This window comes from Lycorma delicatula, chromosome 9 (assembly GCF_047948215.1).
Source record: "Lycorma delicatula isolate Av1 chromosome 9, ASM4794821v1, whole genome shotgun sequence".
NCBI lineage: Eukaryota > Metazoa > Arthropoda > Insecta > Hemiptera > Fulgoridae > Lycorma > Lycorma delicatula.
This window is the reverse complement of record NC_134463.1, coordinates 111,126,142-111,149,061: the sequence shown is the minus strand read 5'-3', so window position 1 is coordinate 111,149,061 and position 22,920 is coordinate 111,126,142. Positions and strand designations below refer to the sequence as shown.

The window sequence follows — 22,920 nt, the reverse complement described above, 5'->3', positions numbered from 1 at the left end:
TAAAAATATTTCTTGGTTTACAGTTTTGAAATTTTTGGTATATTTTGTTTTAATTAAATCTGATGCTTTTGTGTAATATTAGAAGTGTTAATTAAATCATAGTGTCCATTAAAGAAGTGTCTCACCTAATATTGGATTGCCTCTGGGTGTAGACAAACCTCCCATTGTCATAACATGTGAATGATCTGATGTAATGACTATTAATGTTTCTGCTTGATCAACTAATGATAATACTGCTGATAAAGCTGCTTCCAAAGCCAGAGTTTCATCCAATGCTCTGTATGGATTATTGTAATGGTGTGCATGGTCAATTCTTCCACCTGCAAGAAAATTTATTTGTAATCAGCGACTGAAATTTAAATTACAATGAAAATTTCTGTTTTTATAATTTAATTTTATCAGATGTTATTTGATATCTACTTTTTAAATTATCTGTAATAGTAATTTTTTTGCTTTTGAAAATATAATGGAACTTAATTCAAATAATATATGCAGTTCAAAAATATAATTAAGTTTTTCTTTGTTGTCTTCAATTTCCTATATAAATTTTTTTTTTCTTATGACAGTAAAGTTTTTCTATGATGTGTTCAAGAATTTTGTTGTTGATCTGAAACAATAAAGTACTCCACTCTACCGTTTTCGGTAGATTATCCATTGCTAGTTTTTGAATATAGGTCAGATTCTGCTAAATCCTCAGGATCTAGTATGTTGAGAATACCTGAATCTTGGTAGAGCTATTGCTACTTGATTCTTGGTGTATCTGGTAGGAGGCTGTCTATGGACTGGATCAAGGATTGTTGTTTCTTGTCTGATAGCTGCATGATAAGAAAAATAATAAAATACAGTTTTCTTCTAAATGTAGTTGTAAATGTAAAAAAAAAAACAATGTACAGAAAATATCTTATTTACATTATTATGCTTGCTTATTGCAGGCTGTTTTATAATTTTGACAGATATGTACTAATAAATCAGTCTGTATAAAACATCAATTTGAAAAAAAAATTGTTATTCTTTATTTAACTTAATGATCTTAGAAATAAGGGATACCAATCCTATTGTGATGTTTACGAGTACATTGTCTGGATTGATTTGATTTGACCGATCCTTTACTTCAGTTCCTTCATTAGATCATTTCAATTATTCTCTTTATTTCATCAAACATTTATTTATCTCAGTTCATTTGCATCTGTGGAGCAAGTAAGATATCATGGATTTTTTTTCCACTAATTTTTATACTACTTTGTTGTATGTGTCTAGAGCACTAACTACATGCTATGTATGAGGGATACTTAAATGAAAACCTTAAACATTTTTAAGATGTAGTTTATTAAATGTAATAGAAAGTTTTTTTGGCTAAGAGTATAACCACTTATGCAGCTCGATTAACCTCTTTTTTGGATCTAAAAAACTTACCTTTCACCATCCTTTGAATAATTCAGTGAGAACATAGTCATGTTGTTACAAAACACTTGTACTCAGAAGTCCGTATCATTTGGACTTTGTTGCAGGTTGCAGGTGATTCTTGAGATGCCCATTTACTGCATGCGTGGCATCTTGTCTGGTTAATAACTACTATAAAATTATCCCTTATCCATATGGTATGGGGTCAGCATTTATTTTAACATTTCTCACTGATGACTATCGTGAGGAGCTTTGATTCCTGTTTGCTTCTTTTTTTTTCGGCTGTATTAATGACCAGGGTTTATCCAGGGACAGTTGTTCCTAAGAAGCTTCACTTGCTATTTTAAAATGTTACAAAAGTTCCTCATAGCGATTACCATGTTATTCTTTCAGCTCCACAATCGACTGGAGTGACACTGATTAGCAGACAGCTTATTGAACTGCATGAAACTTATAATAGACTGATCCATAGCTGTTATCCTGGTTAGCAGCTATTTTTCACCACATTTCAAAAGCTTCTAATCTTTTCTTCTCAGGTACTCCAATCGTCCAAGTTTCACTTCCATAAAATGCAACGCTCCAAACATATACTTTCAACAATCTTTTCCTGACATTTAAGTTAATTTTTGATGTAAACAAACTATATTTCTGACTGAAGGCTCGTTTCGCCTGTGCTATTTGGCATCTTATATCACTCCTTCTTCGTCCATCTTTAGTGATTCTACTTCCGAAATAACAAAATTCCTCTGCCTCCATAATCTTTTCTCCTCCTATTTTCACATTCAGTGATCCATGTTCATTATTTCTACTACATTTTATTGCTTTCGTTTTGTTCTTGTTTATTTTCATGTGGTAGTTTTCTTGCGTAGGACTTCATCCATGCCATTCATTGTGTCTTCTAAATCCCTTTTAATCTCAGCTAGAATTACTAATTACTAATTTATTTTTTAATATAAAATCACAGGAAATATGGCAGTACTAACTACATGGTTGTTTTGATATAAACTACGAGCAACTTTAGTTTTAATAATAAATATTTGACATATGTTAAATAATTTTCCTTCTGTGTTCGGTCAAGTCGGTATATTTAAGTGCACTTGCTTCAATATTTTGAGTAGGTAATTCTACTGTCCATTAGATAGGTTTCTTTGCTGTAAGGGGAAAAGTAGAGGCCATCTAAAAAGAATTATTATTTAAAAATTTATCAGCTTATTATTTTGAAATAAAATATTTTAATTTTATTTTAAATAAATTAGCAGAAAAAATCGTTGAAATGGATCAGAAATTTTTTAAAAAAGGGAATGAAGCCCTTTTTTTATATATCAAAGTTTTATTCGGTGTTCAGCAAAAAATAATTTTGTTTGGTTTGGTGGAGGTTAATATTATTATTTTTAAATAAGTGATAGTGTTTTATGTTCGGCAAAGAAGCACATACATAAGTACTTTATATAAGGTAGAATTTTTAATTTTTCTGTTTATTGGTTAAGATGATGTTTTAAGTTAAGTTATTATATTTATTTTAAGTTAAAGGAAATAGATTCTGAAAATGATATAAAAGTCTATTTCTGTATTTTTTACTCATTATGACCCAAACTAAAATATATTTAATCTTAAGAAATATAAAAAAAAAAACTAATTTTTTAAATTAGTGAAAATAAAGTTTTGCTGAAACACTAATTGGCGAAGTACATTATGAAATACCTTCAATAAATAAAAAGAATCCTCTTGTATTTCTTTGTAAAATACTTAAAGCTGCTATAGTCATCTCAGCAAGAGAAGGATCACCATTTGGTCCATTGTCTCTATCTGCATCGAAATCCATGTGAGAATATGCAAATAATCCTGGAAATAAATTAGTTATATTAAACATTTTATTACTGAAATATAAACTTTGATGAATTTGACATAATCAGTTTATTTCCACGATATGAATGGATCAAAAAATTGTTGTTGTACATGCAAAAAACTGGTTAATGACAAATTAAACTAAAGAATATTTGGTGTATTAAATATTATAAACAATCTATATTATAAATCAACTCTTTTAGTTGTGAGTTTATGTTAAATTTGTATTATTAAAAATTGAGAGTTTGATTTATTCGCAGTCCACAAACATATAATAGAGCATCTTTAGACATATTGAAACAAATACAATCGAGCTTTCTTTTTCTTAATCGTTTCAATGCCTCCATTTTTCTAAAATAATACATTTCCTTCTACCATCTGTTATGATTATATTTAAATTTAGTTCAGTAGAAAAAAAAATAGATTAACTGTAAGTATTTGTAACAAGATTGATGAAATTTCTGTATTGTATTTATGATCAGTTCATAGTATAACACAGTAATATTTACCAGTACACGGATAAAGAAAAATTATAACAGTCTAATCAGCAGTATTATTTTGTACTATTCGTTCTCTTACTAATAACTAATTTCATCTAAATCTGATTTTAGGACTGAAATTTGTTTAAAAAATTCAATTGCAATAAAATATATTGTACAGTTTGTAAAAAAAAAAATCTGCCATTAAATTTCTGTAATACCGTATAAATTTTTAATTTCTACTAGCAAATTAAGTAGACCAATTTAAGCAGTCTGTCACTGATACTAGTTCAATTAATTGAAATACATTAACATTTCATATAATAATTTAAAAGAAATCATTTTAGCAAAGCAAAATTAAGAGACTATTTGAAAGCTATGCCACAATTACGTTTTAATGTACTGGTTACTAATTAACATTTCACCACGATATATAAAGTTGTCACTGTGGTGGTATTGGTATACATTATTTTACTATTGTTTTTATCTAATGTACTATTGTACAATATTATTAATATTGTACTATCATGTTGTACAACTAATATTGTACTATATTGTTGTTATAATATCAAGGTACACTGTTATCTTGATACAACAAACTCATACTACCTACATTTAAGAGAAGGATTAATTTTTTTTTTTTTAATTTTAGTGTAGAAAAAAAGGCTTATCAAACTTCTTTTGTAACTTTGGCCTTTGTTTGTATCAAAGGTAATAAACTCACTTGAAGTTCAATTTAAGTTTAAATGTGTTGATTTTCCACAGCACTAAAATATTTTTCCAATTTTTGTTATATAGATAAACAGTTGTACATTTTTATTTAACTGACGAAACATCTACAGATGTTAAAATCGGTTATTAAGAGTTATAGTCTTGCTGAAGTTTTTGGAATTAATTAGTTAACTAAACTTTTCTGATTCATTACTGACTTACAATATTTCATTTTTACCCGAATCTTTATTTGTCTAAAAGTAAATTTAATATATCTTCATTCAACAAACGTCAGACTGAAATCAGGTTTAATTCGTAATCAGTTTTTAAACTTATAAAAAAAATTGATAATGTAATTACAAGTTCACAGAATTGAATGCCCATAAACATTCATATTTTATCAAATATTGCTTGACTACAAAATTCCTGTCACGGTTCTTTATCATAGAAAATAGTCAGCTATTAATCCATTGTCAACAGCGCAATCCCTCTTCAGCAATTTACTATTGACTGAGAAAAAATATTCTTTTTGCAGGGTTATTGTAACGATATTTTATTCTGTTGTGAAATATTTTAATGTTTTGTGACATCTTATATTTAACAATCCCAAAAAGTGGGAAAAAAGCTGTTTAAAGGGATCAAAAGTGTTTATTTTATATGATAAACAGGTACTTACGTATTAATGCCACCGCAGCTACAGCTTTATTTAAAAACAAAGTAGTCAATCGGATTTCGGTGGAAAATGGGCCGATATAGAGTTTAACATAGATTCAAAACAGTCTCTTTATTAATTGTAATAAATGGTTATTTATATTTATTTATTTTATAAATATAATTTAACCAAATTTAACATACGCTCGCTTCGCTCGCTAACCTTGACTAATTAACAGGAGTGTTTTGATTATTTAAATAATAAATAATTGCAATAATTACTGAATTTATTAAATAAATACTCAAAAAATTACATTGTTAATCAGTCAAGGTTAGGTCATAGGTTAAGTTTGGTTAAATTATATTTATAAAATAAATAAATATAAATAACCATTTATTAAAATTAATTAAGAGACTGTTCATTTTCCACCGAAATTCGATTGACTACTTTGTTTCTAAATAAAGCTGTAGCTGCGGTGGCGTTAATACGTAAGTACCGATAAACAGTTTCTAATAATATATATCAGTTATGTATATCAGTATCTGATATGTACATCAGTAAATAATAATTATGTGTACATTTCTCTTTTCGTTTATCCAACAGCTTTACTGGTTATGCTATATTATTAGCAATGAGTTGAAGTGTAATAACACACTTAATAAAAAGAGTAAAGAATTTCAGAAAGAATTATTTCATGCCCCCAATAATTTTCAACATAGGTTATTTCATTTCGTTATAGAGATCTCTTTAAAAAAATTAAGAAAAATCAGTGTTCTTTTTTTGACTGTTTTTTTACCCTTATATCTTTTTATGGTTGTGTTATTATTTTACCATCTCAATGAAATAAGATTACATTTCAAACTCATTAGAAAGATAAAGTGTAAGTAGTACAGCAGACATTTTAAGGTAGGTAGGGCAAAGGGTGGAAAAGTTGTATAAATTATCCACAAGTTATCCACTGTATTTAAAATAGGTCAGATCTTTATTCAATTTCTGCAATATTTTAATATTCCTTGTTCATTATAAGTCATGCTTTAAGAAAAATGAAAGTTATTTTTCACACTGTGCTTACAGCTAAATATTTCAGTTTTAAAATTTGAACTTCAATAATTTAAACATAATTTTTTAATTTGATCCAATAATGGAAACGATTTTAATATCAGGCTGTTTTTACATTGTTTAGGAGGGTTTATTATGATGTACATGGGTTTAGGAGGGTTTAACCCACTGGGTTGGTCTAGTGGTTAACGCGTCTTCTCAAATTAGCTGATTTGGAAGTCGAGAGTTACAGCGTTCAAGTCCTAGTAAAGCCAGATATTTTTACATGGATTTGAATACTAGATCGTGGATACCGGTGTTCTTTGATGGTTGGGTTTCAATTAACCACACATCTCAGGAATGGTCGAACTGAGAATGTACAAGACTACATTTCATTTACACTCATACATATCATCCTCATTCATCCTCTGAAGAATTATCTAAACGGTAGTTACCGGAGGCTAAACAGGGAAAAGAAAAAGGGTTTAGGAGGGTTTACATTGTTTAGGAGGGTTTATTATTATAAACAATAGTTTAGGAGGGTTTATTTATAAACAGGGTATAACAATAGAGTATTGTTATACCCTGTGAGGGAGAGATTTAATGCTAAATGATGAGAAATTTCCCAGGAACTGATAAAATAACTTTTTGAGGGATTTGCTATAATAATGGGGTTTATTGTAGTGTGGTTTTACAGTACTTTTGAAAAGTGTCCTTATCATGTAAAAAGGATTTGGCAAAATAAAGGTTGACCCTTGCATCAAATTTATTTGAGATCCACCTATCTATTTCTTAGATCCTTCATTTTTGTTCTGTTATATTATATCTCAATCAAGTAATGGTTTTTTCTTATTTTTTGTGGATTTAACTGCAATGCTTTTAGTTGTTGATCATTGCCACTAAATATCCTCTGTTTATGGTACATATCCTACCTTTTATCTTCCACTAAATATTTGTCTTCTATAATCCCTTCTTTATTAAAATAACTAACCCTGGGTCTTGTAAAATATGATCTTACATCTTAGAACTTCTTTTAGAGAGAATCATTCTCACATCATTTTTGAAAGAAGAAAGTTGTTTAAATTTTAGATGAAAAAAGAAAAAAAAATTTCTTCTGGGTTTGAAATTAAAAAATTACATTTTTGATGTAGATGCTTTTGAATATATATATGTATATATTTTTGCCATCATCATTCCAGATTAATAAATTGTTGTAGAATAATATCAGGTTGTCATTCTGATATTTTACTATTTTTACTTGGGAATCTAAGAGGATAACTCCAAAAAAATATTGAAAAAAAATAACACAAATTCTTCTTACCTTCCATGAGGTAAGGCTTATGATAATAATGTGGGATAAGACAAAGCATTAGCTTGGTAGTAGTCTCCTTACATTACTTTAATACATTCTTTTGTTTTTACTAAAAATCAGAAAAAAAAAATATGTGTACAATAATTCTACTTCACTGTATTCCTTTTTTATTTTTATCAAAACATATAAAATAAATAATGCATAATTTCTGCATTCCAGATACCCATAACTAAGTTTTTCATTCATTCTCTACAATCTTTTTCTTAATTTTAATCATGCAAGGCACATCATGCTTTTTAATTTGCATATTTTACAAGCTGTTTTATTCTTAAAGAGATAGTATTTATGGTAGACCTATCCAGGTTTTTCTGTATAACTAAAATATGTTAAATAGTATAACATTTTAAAAAAATAAACTAAAAAGTGAAAACAACATCTCTTCAATTCTTCTTTAAATTTTGACTTTCAGACTAAGGTTAGGTAAATTTAGTTTGGTGCCGATTACTAAATACAAAAAATTAAAGATTTCAAAAAAAGTGTTATTTTTTTAATTTTTAGTGAAGCTTTTCAGAAGTTAATTTTCTTTTTTAAGTATAATTATTTTAGCTATTGCTTATCTTCATTCAATCTTTATAATTTTACTGCCTAAAAAACATAGTATTTAAACAAAGAAGTAATACATTATCCTTAAAGATCCACCATAAAAAATTAATAGCAAAAATCTATTTATTTAAATACTTTTGATTTCAATTTCCAAATATCATCTGTGTTAATGACCATCTTACACATGCTAATTAAAAATATATAACTTTGTAAAATTTTTATCACTATACATTACATAAATTTACTATGAAATATTCATTGTTCTATTCATCAACATTATTCCATATCTTTTCCCAATTTATTTAATTTTTAATTTTCTGAAAATTTAAATAATTCATCAACATACTGATTGATCCACTGTGCCAAATAAATTTAAAAAAACAAATTAACCACCAAACACAGTAATAGAAAAATCTAAACAAAATAATACACACAGTCAACTTTCACAGGATCCCGCATCATCAGTTGGTACATAATTCTATAAGTACATCAACAAAAACAAAAAAAAATAATAACTTAAAATTTAGAAAATATTCTAGATAGCAGTTTAGTTGTGTTGTTACAAATTTTATGGTTGTTACGGTTTATGTTTTCTATATTTCTTTCGTATTTGTTGATGTAATTGTAGAATTATGTAGCGATTGATGATAAGGGATCCCATGAAATTTGACTGTTGCCGAACTAGTTTTTTAGGTTTTTTTATTGATGTGTGTGGTGGTTAAGTTGTCGGTTTTTTAATTTTTAACTTATATATTTTTTTTTAGAAGAAATTAAAAAATCACCCTTTTCAACCAATATAAATAACTTTTTTAAGTATATTTTGAATAAGTACCAATATGTCCTTGAATTCTTCTGCTTACTGGAGACAGTATTTATAATGTATTGGGGTGCACTGAATTGGTTGGTTTCTATTTTCTATTCCATTCATTATTTTGGTTGTAATGCATGTAAAGATCTGAGTTACTTTCAGGGACTGTAGGTCAAGAGTTTTTTCTATGATAACAATGATATTTGTTATACAGCCAGTCTTTTGTAATGAACAAAGTAAAAATGCTATTTATTTTGCTGAGTATCACTTGGAATTGGTAGACTTTGGATGCTTATGTACAACAACGTAGTCAACTCAACGAAGACAATAAGAAATCACAATACTCCTTGCTTCTCCTAACAATCCTTGCCTGAAATACTTATTTTTGACAATAGCTACACTCTTTTCTGTAGCAACTGGTGTTTCATATCATGTCACTTTCATCCATTATAGTTATGGCTATTAATAGACATATTTTTACACGAATGTAAAAATATGGAAATTTGAGATAAATCTAATAAATATCTTTATGACAATAAATGAATAATTATTTTCAAGAATAATAAATACAAAATTTCTTGCAAATAATTATTAAGAATTTCAATAGATATTTGATTTAGTTCTAATTATTCCTTAGTATTCCTCTTTCATTTCTCTTTTATTTTATGTGATTAGAAATCGTGCTAGTTTTAACTCTTATATTAAGATTGATGACATCTAGTCCTTTCAAAGGATGTTTTTTGTTATTTTATTTCCTTGTACTTAAATATTTTGTAGTGTAAGGGTATTTCTCATGATGATTTTAGTCAAAAGTATTAGTCCAGTTTATTTATATTAATTGTTAAAATTGAATTTTTTTAATTTCTATCATTATTTTATACAAACAGATTTCTGTTTTTGATATTTATTATTTTACAAGAGGTTAATTTGCTGTTTACAAATAAAACATTACTTATAATACTGTAAAGGTATAAATATCACTGTAAATGATTGATTTTTGGGGCTAATTTTGCTTCGATTTTTAATGGTTGTAATGAAATAACTGTTCTTAATTGAACGTAAATTATGAGTTAAAAGCTTTTGTAAATTACAATAATGATATGGTATAATTAATGTACATAAATTGAAATAATCATACAATCTTTGAACAATTTTTTTATAATCTTACAATATATAAATATATTGTATAATATTAATAATACAAATAATATAATCTATAAATGAGAATAATAATATTATATTATATCTAATACATTGTATTGTATTTATATATACAATATAAATATATTTTTTATAATCATACAATTTATACGTATATATAATGTATTCATGCATATATATATATATATATATATATACATATATATATATAACATTTAATATACTAATACTGAGCAAGACCTCATTTATATTAATGCTATATATTTATGGTATACATAGAATGAAATAGATGAAAAGATAATGTAAAAAATAAAAATGAAAAAATAATGACAGTCCACTGTGAGAGAATATTATAGAGGTAAATATATTGCACTATCTGCTGGTGCTAGTAGATATGAGAATTGCGTCCAAATATATTTCTATGCAGTAGGCATAGACTAATTTCTGGGATAAAAATTAATTCAGTTCCATATTAAATATTTTATGTGATTTTTGTAAACAACAACAACAACAATAAGTGTTATAAAATTTTGATATATTTTGGTTAATTGTACACCATTATTTTAACAACATTTCTTGGTACTTTTACATTACAAATTTATTATAATATTGTGTAAGGCATTTATAAGGTAGGGGAGGAGAAAATTCAGGTGGCTAAGATAAAGATTCTTTAGTCAGTGAAGGGTTGCACTAAATTTGATAAAACAGAATTTGTAATGAAGAGATAAGATAAAAAAAAATCATTAAAATATTTTAAATATCATTTTGAGTTATAAAATAAATTGATTTCAGTATCTACTATGAATACAGCTAAACCATTGTATATTGCTTGGAATTATAAATCTGATGATAGAAATGATGAAGGAAAACCAGAAAGAGATGTATGCCATATACGCCTATTTTTAGGTCTATTTTTTTTTTTGCTTGATGATATTACCACATAAGCTTGAAGCTTGTGTGTGGGATTTGGAAATGAAGCTTATGAAAAATGCCATGCCTGACCAGGATTCGAACCCAGGACCTCCGGATGAAAGGCCGAGGCACTACTATTCACGCCAGCCTTCGTGGCGCAAGTGGTAATCTCACGAGTATTTAATCTTTTTTATTCAATTACTTTTAATTATTTAGTTGAGTACTACTGAGCGTTAAAAATTTATACTACATCCTATTAAATCTTAAAGAACAGGCTACTAAATATTAGGCTGCAAACTAGATGAACAAAGACCATTATGATTTTTTTTTTCTGTTTTTTTTTGGAGACATTGTTTATTTTAAGTTTTAAAAAATATTTTCTTAAACTTTTTTTTTAATTATTATAATCTATTGACTGTTCACTTTCAAATTATATAGAAACTGTGTTTCCAAAGATCTTTGTGAATCATACACTGTAACACATCATTGGGATTACTGATATTGATGGCATCTATCATAAAATCATTTGGAGACTTCTTAAATAAGTATTCAATTAATATATTTGATCTCTATTGTCTTTATTTATTTAATAACTTAACTTGTAAAGTTTATGCACTAAAGATATTAATTATAACATGCAAACTTTTATTATAGATAATACAATAACTACATCATGCTTATATAATAGAAAATTACTCAGTTACATTTACTCATATTAAATGAATTCAAATTCGACCCTATATTGAAGGGAGTTTCTAACTTTTTAATTCGAATGTCATTAACAACAGAATCATTTGTAATGATATTAATGTATACTTATCTCCCTTCTGGAAGAACAATTCCTATATAATTTGAGATTGAGTATGTTTAAAAGTGTTTTAGCATATGTATTCTTTTTGTTTTTTTCTTCAAACCAGTCAAATGACTGGTTTGATGCAGCTCTAAAGTAATTCGATCACGGTTAATGAAGACGGGTGATAAGACTACAGATTTATTTACTTAAAAAAAGATTAATTAGTATATATATATATATACATATATTTTTTTTTGTCTTCACTCATTTGACTGGTTTGATGCAGCTCTCCAAGATTCCCTATCTAGTGCTAGTCGTTTCATTTCAGTATACCCTCTACATCCTACATCCCTAACAATTTGTTACATATTCCAAACGTGGCCTGCCTACACAATTTTTCCCTTCTACTTGTCCCTCCAATATTAAAACAACTATTCTAGGATGCCTTAATGTGTGGCCTGTAAGTCTGTCTCTTCTTTTAACTATATTTTTCAAATGCTTCTTTCTTCATTAATTTGCTGCAACACCTCTTCATTGTCACTTTATCCACCCATCTGATTTTTAACATTCTCCTATAGCACCAAGTTTCAAAAGCTTCTAATCTTTTCTTCTCAGGTACTTCGATCGTCCAAGTTTCACTTACATATAAATAAAGTTACGCTCCAAACATGTACTTTCAAAAATGTTTAAATTAATTTTTGTTGTAAAATCATATAAGGGAAACATAAAATGTCGAATAGCATTTGACATTTTATATTGCTCCTGCTTCATCCGTCTTTAGTAATTCTACTTCCCAAATAACAAAATTCTTTTACCTCCGTAATCTTTTCTCTTCCTGTTTTTATATTCAGTGGTGCATCTACATTATTTCTACATTTCATTACTTTCGTTTTGTTCTTGTTTATTTTCATGCGGTAGTTCTTGTGTAGGACTTCATCCATGCTGTTCATTGTTTCTTCTAAATCTTTTTTACTCTCAGCTAGAATTACTATATCATTAGCAAATCGTAGCATCTTTATCTTTTCACCTCGTACTGTTACTCCGGATCTAAATTGTTCTTAACATCATTAACTCCATGATGGAGCACCCACTCCATCATTTCTTCTTTACCTTCTCTTCCTCAAGCTTCTCTAAATTCCACTGATTCATCTGACACCTTTTCTTCAGGTTTTTAAAACCCAATCTTCATTTCATTATCACTAAATTATGGTCGCTATCAATGTCTGCTGCAGGGTAAGCTTTGCACTCCATTAGTTGATTTCTTTATTTTTGCTTAACCATGATATAATCTATGTGATACCTTGCAGTATCACCTGGCATTTTCCACGTGTATATTCTTCTATTATGATTTTTAAATGGTGTAGGCAATTACTGAATTATACTTTGTGCAAAACTGTCTAAGTCGATCCCCTCTTTCATTCCTTTTGCCCAGCCCATATTCACCCACAATATCTCCTTCTTTGCCTTTTCCAATGCTTGCATTCCAATCTCCAACTATTATTAAGTTTTCTTCCCCTTTTATGTGTTTAATTGCTTTGTCAATTTTTTTATATATTACACTCTACCACATCATTGTCATGGACACTTGCAGGCATATAGACATTAACAAGTGTTGTCAGTTTAGGTTTTGAATTTATTGTTATTACAATGATTCTGTCGCTATGCATTTTGAAATATTCTACTCCTCTCTTCTCTATCTTCTTGTTCATTATGAAACCTACTCCTACCTGCCATTTATTTGAAGCTGAAATAATTATTCTAAAATCACCTAACCAAAAGTCGTTTTCCTCTTCCCACCGAACCTTGCTAATTCCTACTACATCTACATTTAAAGTATCCATTTCCTTCTTTAAATTTTCTAACCTATCAACCTTTTTTGGACTTCTAACATTCCATGCTCCGACTTGTAGAATTAATTTTTTAATATTCTGGTGACAACATCCTTAGTAGTCCTCAACCAGAAATTCGAATTGGAGACTAGTTTACCTCTGGAATATTTTACCAAGGAAGGTGCCACCATTTTTGTTAATACAGAGAGTTATATTTTCTTGGAAAAAAACCAACTATGGTTTTCCATTGCCTTCAGCTGCGCAATACTCAGAAGATTGAGTGATGTTGATATTGCCATTTAAGTCCTCCTGACCTACACCCTTAATAACTACTGAAAGAGCTGCTGTCCTCTTCCAGGAATCATTCTTTAGTCTGGATCTCAATACATACTTCTCCAATATGGTTGCACCTTCATTCCAGCTACTCTGTATCATTGAGCACTCAAGCCCCCTCACCGTAGGTAAGGTCTCATGATTCATAGAGGGAATACATATATTTTAGCATGTTGATAAATCAAATTTTAAGTCTTCAGTTTACTATATTTTACATTGAGTATTGTAAATAGCTTTATGGAGTTCTCACCTGATATATTCTCGCCAAGGTTATCCATTTATCTATGGGTATATCCAGTATAGAATCTACATAATGATCAGATACTAAGTAATAAATTTTTAACTACATTCACCTAAGCAAGCAACAGCCTGCTCAATATGTCAATTTTTTAAAATTATAATCATTTACTATTTTTAATTTATTACAATTATAGTAAATAACTATAAATGATAGTGACAATATGGTACTATCAAAGTGGTATCATTAACCAAAATATTCTACCATTTTAAAATATCAGTCAAGAAATTATAACGTTAACTTAGATTATTTACCTAAAAGGTATTGTGTATGTGCAGGATTAACTTTATGTAATTGTGATCTTGTCCACACGTATTCTGCGTTGTATCCATTTTTCTTTTTTTCTCTTAACCAGTCATCAATAAGGTTTTTTCCATCCAATCTTCGCCCTTCAGTGTTTTGTTCAGGATCACGTGCAACCTTTGGAAGCCAATGTCGACGACCACCTCCTAGTATAACCTTAGAAAATATATTATACATTCTAATAATATTCAGTTATACAAAAATAAATATATAATTTTTTAAAATGTGTTTATATTTATTCAAGCATTAATTAACAATTGTAAATGGAATTTTAATTCATTTACACAATATGTAGATAGATATACGTGTTATGGAGGTTTGCTCTCTGGAAGCATGTCCTGACAAGCCTGTTGATTTTCTAATGAAGCTAATTTTGCTATTGCTGTTTAGACGTGGATGTTTTTTTATTATGTGTTTTTCAACTTTTAAATATTTAAATAAAATACATATACAATATGTGGCTATTAAATAATGAGACTAATGCTGTAAAATATTTTATTTTAAATTTATACATATTTAGTTATCTCCTTCAATACACATCCCTCCTCTATCCCTAAAACAGTCTATTTCACACTTTGTGCCACTTTTTCTTTCACAGCTTCAACGGTCTGAAATCTTGTTCCTTTTAATGCAGTTTGACCTTGGGGAACAGATAAAAGTCACATGGTGCCAGGTCAGGCGATTAAGGCAGATGGTCTAACACTGGGATGTTATACTTGGCTAGAAATGTCTTGACTGACAATACAGTGTGAGACAGTTCGTTGTCCTGATGAAGAACCCATTACTTGATTTTCAACAATTAGGGTCACTGTTTCTTATTTTTTCATAGAGTTGAGCAAGGACCTCAAGGTAGGAATGTTAATTAATAGTTTGACCTTTAGGAACCCAGGAAAGGTACAGAATCCCATGAATATCAAAAAAACAATCATCATTGCTTTGAATTTTGATTTGCTCATTCAAGCTTTTCTCAGCCATCTTGGAAATGCTTAAACCACTCAAAAACCCATGCACATGATAAACATTCATTGCCATTTACTCTTTTTAATAAAAGATAAGTTTCAGTAGTGGTTTGTCCAAGTTTCATATAAAAAAATTTCATGACAATTCTTTGCTCTAATAAAACACTTATTTTTTCGGCAAAACAAAAAAACCAGATTTTATCCAAATGAAGGTCACGGCCAGATTAATATGTCTACAGAAATTGTTGTGGCAGCAGTTGAAAGAAAAGTCTTCATGGTACATAGCTATCGGTCGTACGAATATTGCACATGCACAGTTCTTTTGTACAGCATTAGTCTCTTTATTTAATAGCCACACCTCATATAAACTTTGTTTATTTTAATCTTATAGACCACTCTTGCTATTAATAAAATATGTTGCATACTGCTTTTTATTAAAGATATATAAAAAATATATAAAAGATTGTATTAAATTTTATGTAGGACTGACTTAGACAAATAAATTTGTGAACAAAATTATACTAATTGGCCATTTCAATTGTTAAATTGTCATCAGTAGGCACTGAGAAGAATATTATGCATATGAAAGTAAATAGTGTAGCAAATTGTACATTGAAAATAATTATATAAAAAATAAATTTTTATTTACTTACTGCTTAGTATTTTCCTTAAAATTATTTTCTAAAAATTAAAAGCTAATGATAATGTGGATATCAATGACTGAGGTAGTAAATATACCTCTCTGTAATTTTAGTTTTCAATTATGACTTAAATTAGATTTATACTGGGTGTTGTTTTAAAATGCAACCCAAGCAAAATATTTTTTAAAAGTAACAGTAATTTCGGATGAAGAAGTTGACAGGACGGTACTACCTACTGTCATTTTATAATCAGGTGATATAATTTTATATTAGTTATTTTTGGTTATCTGTGTTTTTTATTAAGAAAAAGTGATTTTAAACACAGAAGAAAGGATTTTTATTATGAAAAATTATTTAATAACCAAATCTTGTACAAAGAAGCTTTTAAATTGCAGTTACAGGTAAGACTGTACCAAATAAATCTTCAATTCATCGTTTGATAAAGAAATATAGATGGACTGGTTCTGTTTGCAATCAAATACATAACCGGAAACTTTCAGTATTTTATGATGAAATTTTGGAAGACATTAGAGTAAGCTTTTTAAATTTACTTAACAAATCATTATGAAAACTTATATAACAAAAAGGAATATCTGAGTATAGTGCCTTTAAAGCTACCCAGCTATTTAACCTAAAGCCATATCAAATTCATGTATCATACAAATTACATCTGGTTGATTATGCTGCCAGCCTCCACTATTGTCAATGGTTTAATCAGTTTGTTCAAGAGGACATTAAAGTGTTGGATAATGTATTTTTTACAGATGAGGCTTTGTTTCATTTAAATGGTTACGTTAATAGTCGGAAAAATTGTTACTGGAGCACCAATGATCCTCACATTGTTCATTCAGGACCTCTACACCCACAGAAAATTGGTGTGTGGTGTGTCATTTCCAGGCAAAGAATAATTGGCCTCATATTCTTTGAAAACACTCTTAATGCAGACCTCTAATAAGGTGTAAATTTAGACCTTAATTCTAAATTTAGAATTAAATGAGAGAAATTCATGGTTTCAAGAAGAAGGGGCAGCATGTCACATGGCTAGATCAACAATGGACCTTTTGAGAAATTTCTTTGGTGATTAAATAATGTTGACTGGCTTATGGCCAGATAGACCACCTGATCTTTCTCTTGCAGATTTTTTTCTCTGGAAATATCTAAAAGTTTGTGTATTAAAAAATAATTCACACACCATTGAAGAATTGAAAGCCAACATAACTCAAGAATTGCTAAAAATTGTAAGAGGTACACGTTAAAAGGTTAAATGGAACATGAAAAGAGGCTAAGGCTTTCATTGATGAAAATGGTGAACATTTTCAACATTTGTTACAAAAAAATTTCATCTCAATATTGTTTTGCACAATATTTCAACATCTGATTTTCAATATTTCTTGGAGAGCTGCATCAAACCAGTAAAATGACTAAAGACAAAAAAAAAATTGTTTTGCGCAAATAATTAATCGCATTAGCTATACCACAGTAATAATAAATAATTGCATTAGATATAGCACCAAATTTTTCTTTAAATTGGATTGGTCTTTTTTGGGTTACATTTTAAAACAAACACCCAGTATATTCATGTATTCTGATAAAGATCTCTTTGAAAACGCTCAACAAAAAAAAAGGAATTAAGAAGTTAATTAATACATTTTATTATAATAATATTTATTATTATTTACCTTTTCATTTAATCTATTTATTTTATTTTGTTACACAAATTTTCCTCATTTGCTACTGATAATGATTGTTTAACAATCAAAATAGCAGTGTTATTTTAAATTTCAAGTGAAATTTTTATAAACAGATTTAGAGTGTAGTCTTATTTACCAATTTATTTTAATAACTGTTTCTAATAAACTGTTTATTAGTAATTGAAGTTAAAACGTGAAATAAAGAAACATTTACAGCATATAACATAATAAAGAAACAAATTATATTAAAAATTGCTGAATAAGGAAGACAAATTAGAAACGAATAGTACAGAACTTTTAAAAAGTTCCATGTAATACAATAACAAATAAAAGATTTGAAAATGGTGATAGTTTAAAAAAGTAACACAATTAATAAATTACATTGTTCTCAATTCAATCGTCTGATTTTATTATGGTAGTAGCTTTTGATGAAGTGTAATCACTTTTAATGTATCTTCAAAGAGAGAATAATTCTATATTTTAAAATAAATATTTAATCAATTAAAAATTAATTTATTCAATTGATGTAGCAGAACTTTTGATTTTGGAAAAGTACTAGAAAAATAAAAAGCAGAAAGTGTAACATTTGATTAATACTTCATTTATATTCTTCTGTTATGAAGATTTTAATAAATTATTTATTAATATTTCGTACTATGAAGAATATGTATTATATCTGAGTTTATGTAATATACTACTCATGCTAATAATTAATAATACTCATAATAATAAGTCTATTAATTTTGTGTCTATATGAGTAACAAGATTTTTTTTACTGATATTTAGATATTTTCCAATAAACACACGCATTTCATGATACCTAGGTGTTAGGTATTTCTTGATAGATTTTTAGTTCTTGTGCTTGTTATATCTAAACCAAAAGAGTCCCTGGAATTTACTGGCAGACCCCTCCATTTGATCTCGCTAAGATTTTTCTTGGCATCATAAGCATGCAACTATCAGGGTTACTTCTACATGTAAGTAAACAAAAATGAGGAAGAAAAAATTAAGGATAGGATAAAAAATGATAGGTAATGAGAACAGATGAAATACCCTCGGAGATTGCAATTTGAAAACCTTTCATCCGAGGACAGCAGGTACCTATCTCACCCAACAACTCCTTGGAAATTAGTATTTTATCTGTTTGGAGAGGTTGAATAAAACATTACTTACCAAAAATTTTACATTGAACAGGCTTAAAACATGATGTGACTAAAGTAGGTTTTCTTCTAAAAATGAAAGAACCTCCCAAAAGACAGGTATAAGATTCCTTAGGAACAACCATCTTTCTTTCTTATAAAGAAACAGTTCAAACAGACTGCCCCTTTAAAGTTGATCTAAGTAGCATAGTTGTACTTATTTTATTTTTTGATCAGATGAAATCTAGCTCGTATGAAAGTTAAACTTATAGCTTCAATATTAGCAGAATTTTTGTGGAACTGTTTCTGTTAAATATAGTATAATCCATCTTCTATTCATTCAGTAAATGAGGTGATAGTTCTAACATTATCATTTAAGTTATACAATCATTATCAAAAAACTAGGTCGCACAACCTTTCTGACGATTCTGTGCTGTCCACTTATACATTTGTAGATCTTGTCTTGTAAACATTACAATGTAATATCTTGCTTTTTATTTGATTTGTTAATAAATAGAATTTGGGGAAACTTTTCTATATGTTCTTGTTGTCATTTGGATTATGCAATACCATCTTTGATTATTATTTAGCATCTGTTTTTATTCAACTTCCCTAAAATATAGTTAATTCATCATGAAATAAAAGAAATTAGTCGCTGATAATTTTGTTTTTAACAATTTTGCAGGATACTTTATTAATTTTGATTAATGGTTAGTTGAAATTGTAGCAAAACTTTGATTCCTCTTTATTAAAGATGTTGTAACTTTAGACTTTAGTTAGATGTATGAAAATTGAAGACATATAGACATATCAATTCACTTTTCTTTTCTTTTTTTTTTTTTTAATTACAACAATGCAGTTTACATACTGCATATTCCAATGAAATAAATTCATTTTCTCTATAATCCCATCATCATGAAGGAATTTAGTATAATAAATTTATCTTTGTTTTATCGTGTTGTAAACATTATGATGTATCAAAAGGTGCTCTTTATCTGGTTGGCTTAGCAACATGGAGGTAGTTAAAGAGAGTGTATACATGATTTTCAGCACTATCACATTCTTGTAACACATTAATTACAGAATTGTCTCTCATTTGAATGTTCATGAATGAAAGATACATAATATGCAGTTTAACAAAATTAATTGTTTTAAAGTAACAACTATTGATTTATTAATTTGAATAAACAAATACTAATTAATTAATGGATAACTATTAAATTGTTGATATTGCTGTTATTGGCATACATTATTTACATAATTATACTTTCTTATCACGTTCATTACTATTCAGTTTGCTTTTGTTTTATAATTTGTCATTTTCTCTAATTTGTTTTCCCTTGAGCTATAGATGTAACAAATTATTGTAATTTTATTGCATTACAAGTTAATAAAACCTGATTTTTATTTGTATAACTTTTTTAAACTATGAATTAGAAGACTGTTATTAAACATGTAACAATATTTTGCAATTATCCTGGCAAATAGAAATTGCTTCAGAATTTTTTAACTTTGATGATAATGTACGAGTTTATTAAAACTTATTAAATGCAATATAGCAGTGATTGATGTGCTTGCATGTGTACCAGGTAATATTTCTGTAACCCAGCGGGTTGGTCTAGTGGTGAACGTGTCCTCCCAAATCAGCTGATTTGGAAGTCGAGAGTTTCAGCGTTCAAGTCCTAGTAAAGTCAGTTATTTTTACATGAATTTGAATACTAGATCGTGGATACCGGTGTTCTTTGGTGGTTGGGTTTCAATTAACCACACATCTCAGGAGTGGTCGAACTGAGACTGTACAAGACTACACGTTTCAAAACTACTAAGTTTCCGATGTACATATTGACTACTTGCAATGTGGACAACATTGATTATTGTGAAAATAGAGTTTTCTGTCTTGTCCCATACCATTACTTTAATTTTTCCTTTATTTATTGTTAAGTTATATATTTCTTTGGTTGATTTTTTTTTTATCTTTTCTGCTATTTTATCAAGGGTGTTCTCTGTTCTTTTACGTATGTATAAATTAAACAAGAAATCACACAGGTCGAAAACTTCCACGCTTCACTCCTTTTTTTAATCTCTATTTTTGTATTTTAATCTCTCATTTTTTTGCAGCCATTTCATTTTTGTATTTGTATAGTTTTCAAATAATTCCTTGGACTCTGTTATTCCCTTATTCCCTATTTTCTTTAATATTTCAGACGTTCTGTCCGATTTACATTATCAAATAATGCTTTGTCCTCATCAACTATTTATATATCTTTGTCTTTCTGTATTTCTTTAGCTTCTTTTTCAGTTATCACCAATATAGCAATAATTTTTTAGTGTGTCCCCTCTTCCTTTTCTAAATCCGCATTAATAATCTGATAATAAGCTGTCAATATTCTGCTTTATTCCATTAATTACTGATTAAATATTAATGTTAAATATTAACAATAGTAATTTAACATATTTTTTTTAGATTTAATTTCTTTCTGCTTGTCTTAATAAGTTCTAAATCTAATTGTAGTAAAGTAAATACAATGTAAGTGGTATCTTTAGTACCATAATCATATTGGTTATGTAGGTGAACTGACATCAGTCATATGCTCATTTCCAAAAACAAAATAGCATTCTCGAAAATATAATCATCCCATTTGAAAATATACAGTTGCTAATGACATGCTAAACATATGAAAATAAAAATGGAATCAGCCTTATAGACAGACACCTTCAGTGAACAGATACTGACTTGAGAAGTGAAAATCATTACTCTCAGAGAAAGAAACTCTTCGTTGTACCCTAAGTGCATCCATTTATCACAACAATAAGAAAGATTAGTATAGTTAATAGGAATAGATTTAGATAGTAGTAGATATAGGAAATAGTAATAGATAGTTAATAGTAATTGGTTACAGTTACCTTTTCTCTTTGGAAACAGTGAATTACATAAACTGTTTTCAACTAGATAGGAGGATTATATGTAGACACAAGATAAATAAAATCAGTACAAAGAATTAGCAATTTAAAAGGTGTGGAAGTTATTTGATTCTTTTTTTAATCAGTATTATATAGAAATTCATAGGTAAAGTGGTAATAATTCAGTAAAAGAATCTTAAATAAATTTGGTTTGTCTTTAAATTTATTTGGTAATTTATAAAAAATTGAAATGCAAGCATAATAATACAAGTGAAGTACAAGAAAGGATTCTTGTAGGCTTATATATCATGCTATATTACCTAAAAGTAATTTTTTTTCCGGTTTGATAAAAATGGATATTATTATTTTAATTCCCTTTTATTTTTTTTTTGATAAAGTAGCGTAATAACTAGTAGTTCTATATAGGTAACTAAAAAAAATGTTGCTTACAGAACTTTGCTTTGCATAATCTTTGTATAGAATTATAATATAATATTACATACATATATGGAAAATTTTGAATATTATTCACGTATTCATGAATTTCCTTACACTAAAAGACTTTTATTGGCATATTCGTATGCGCAAGTAAGTAGTTTATGTGATGAATTAATCATATACGGCGAGAAAAAGTTATTTTGAATTCAGTTACCCTTCACAGATTTTAATTATTAAGAATACAATAGTTGATTTTTTAGTGATAAAGTATTAAGCTTATTTTTTATAACTGCATGCACATGCATACCTTAACATGGTGTTATACAGTAGATGAAAAATGTTAGAATTAAATAAAGCTGCTTTAATCCAATGTATCAGTTATTGTTACGTTATTTTTTGCCATATTTTATTAGTTTTCTTTTTTAAGGTTTGAGGACAAACAAATTTAATGTATTCACAAAGGTTATCAATTTATCTTTTTTTTATTTACTGATGACTTGTTTTTTTTTTATGAAGTACTGCTTTTTCGAGAATAATATTTTTGAATTATAATGTATTTTTTCAATGCTAATTTTATTCCTGATCACGTTTCATCTTAAATTTTTATTTTTAAACCTTTTTATTTTATCATATATGAATTTTTGATTATATTAAAAAAATGCTTCTTTTGTAT

The 22,920-nt window shown here is 28.0% G+C and overlaps 1 protein-coding gene across 1 annotated transcript in view; it reads right to left on the bottom strand.

The window, feature by feature from the left end:
• LOC142329957 (alkaline phosphatase-like) overlaps nucleotides 1-22,920 on the bottom strand; it is a 629,670-nt gene that overhangs the window by 14,700 nt on the left and 592,050 nt on the right. Inside the window, exons 5-7 of the mRNA XM_075374942.1 lie at nucleotides 14,430-14,634; nucleotides 3,103-3,243; nucleotides 126-320 (exon numbers count right to left, since the gene is read on the bottom strand). Of these exons, the coding sequence (XP_075231057.1) occupies nucleotides 126-320; nucleotides 3,103-3,243; nucleotides 14,430-14,634 (541 nt within the window). The remainder of the gene's footprint in view (nucleotides 1-125; nucleotides 321-3,102; nucleotides 3,244-14,429; nucleotides 14,635-22,920) is intronic.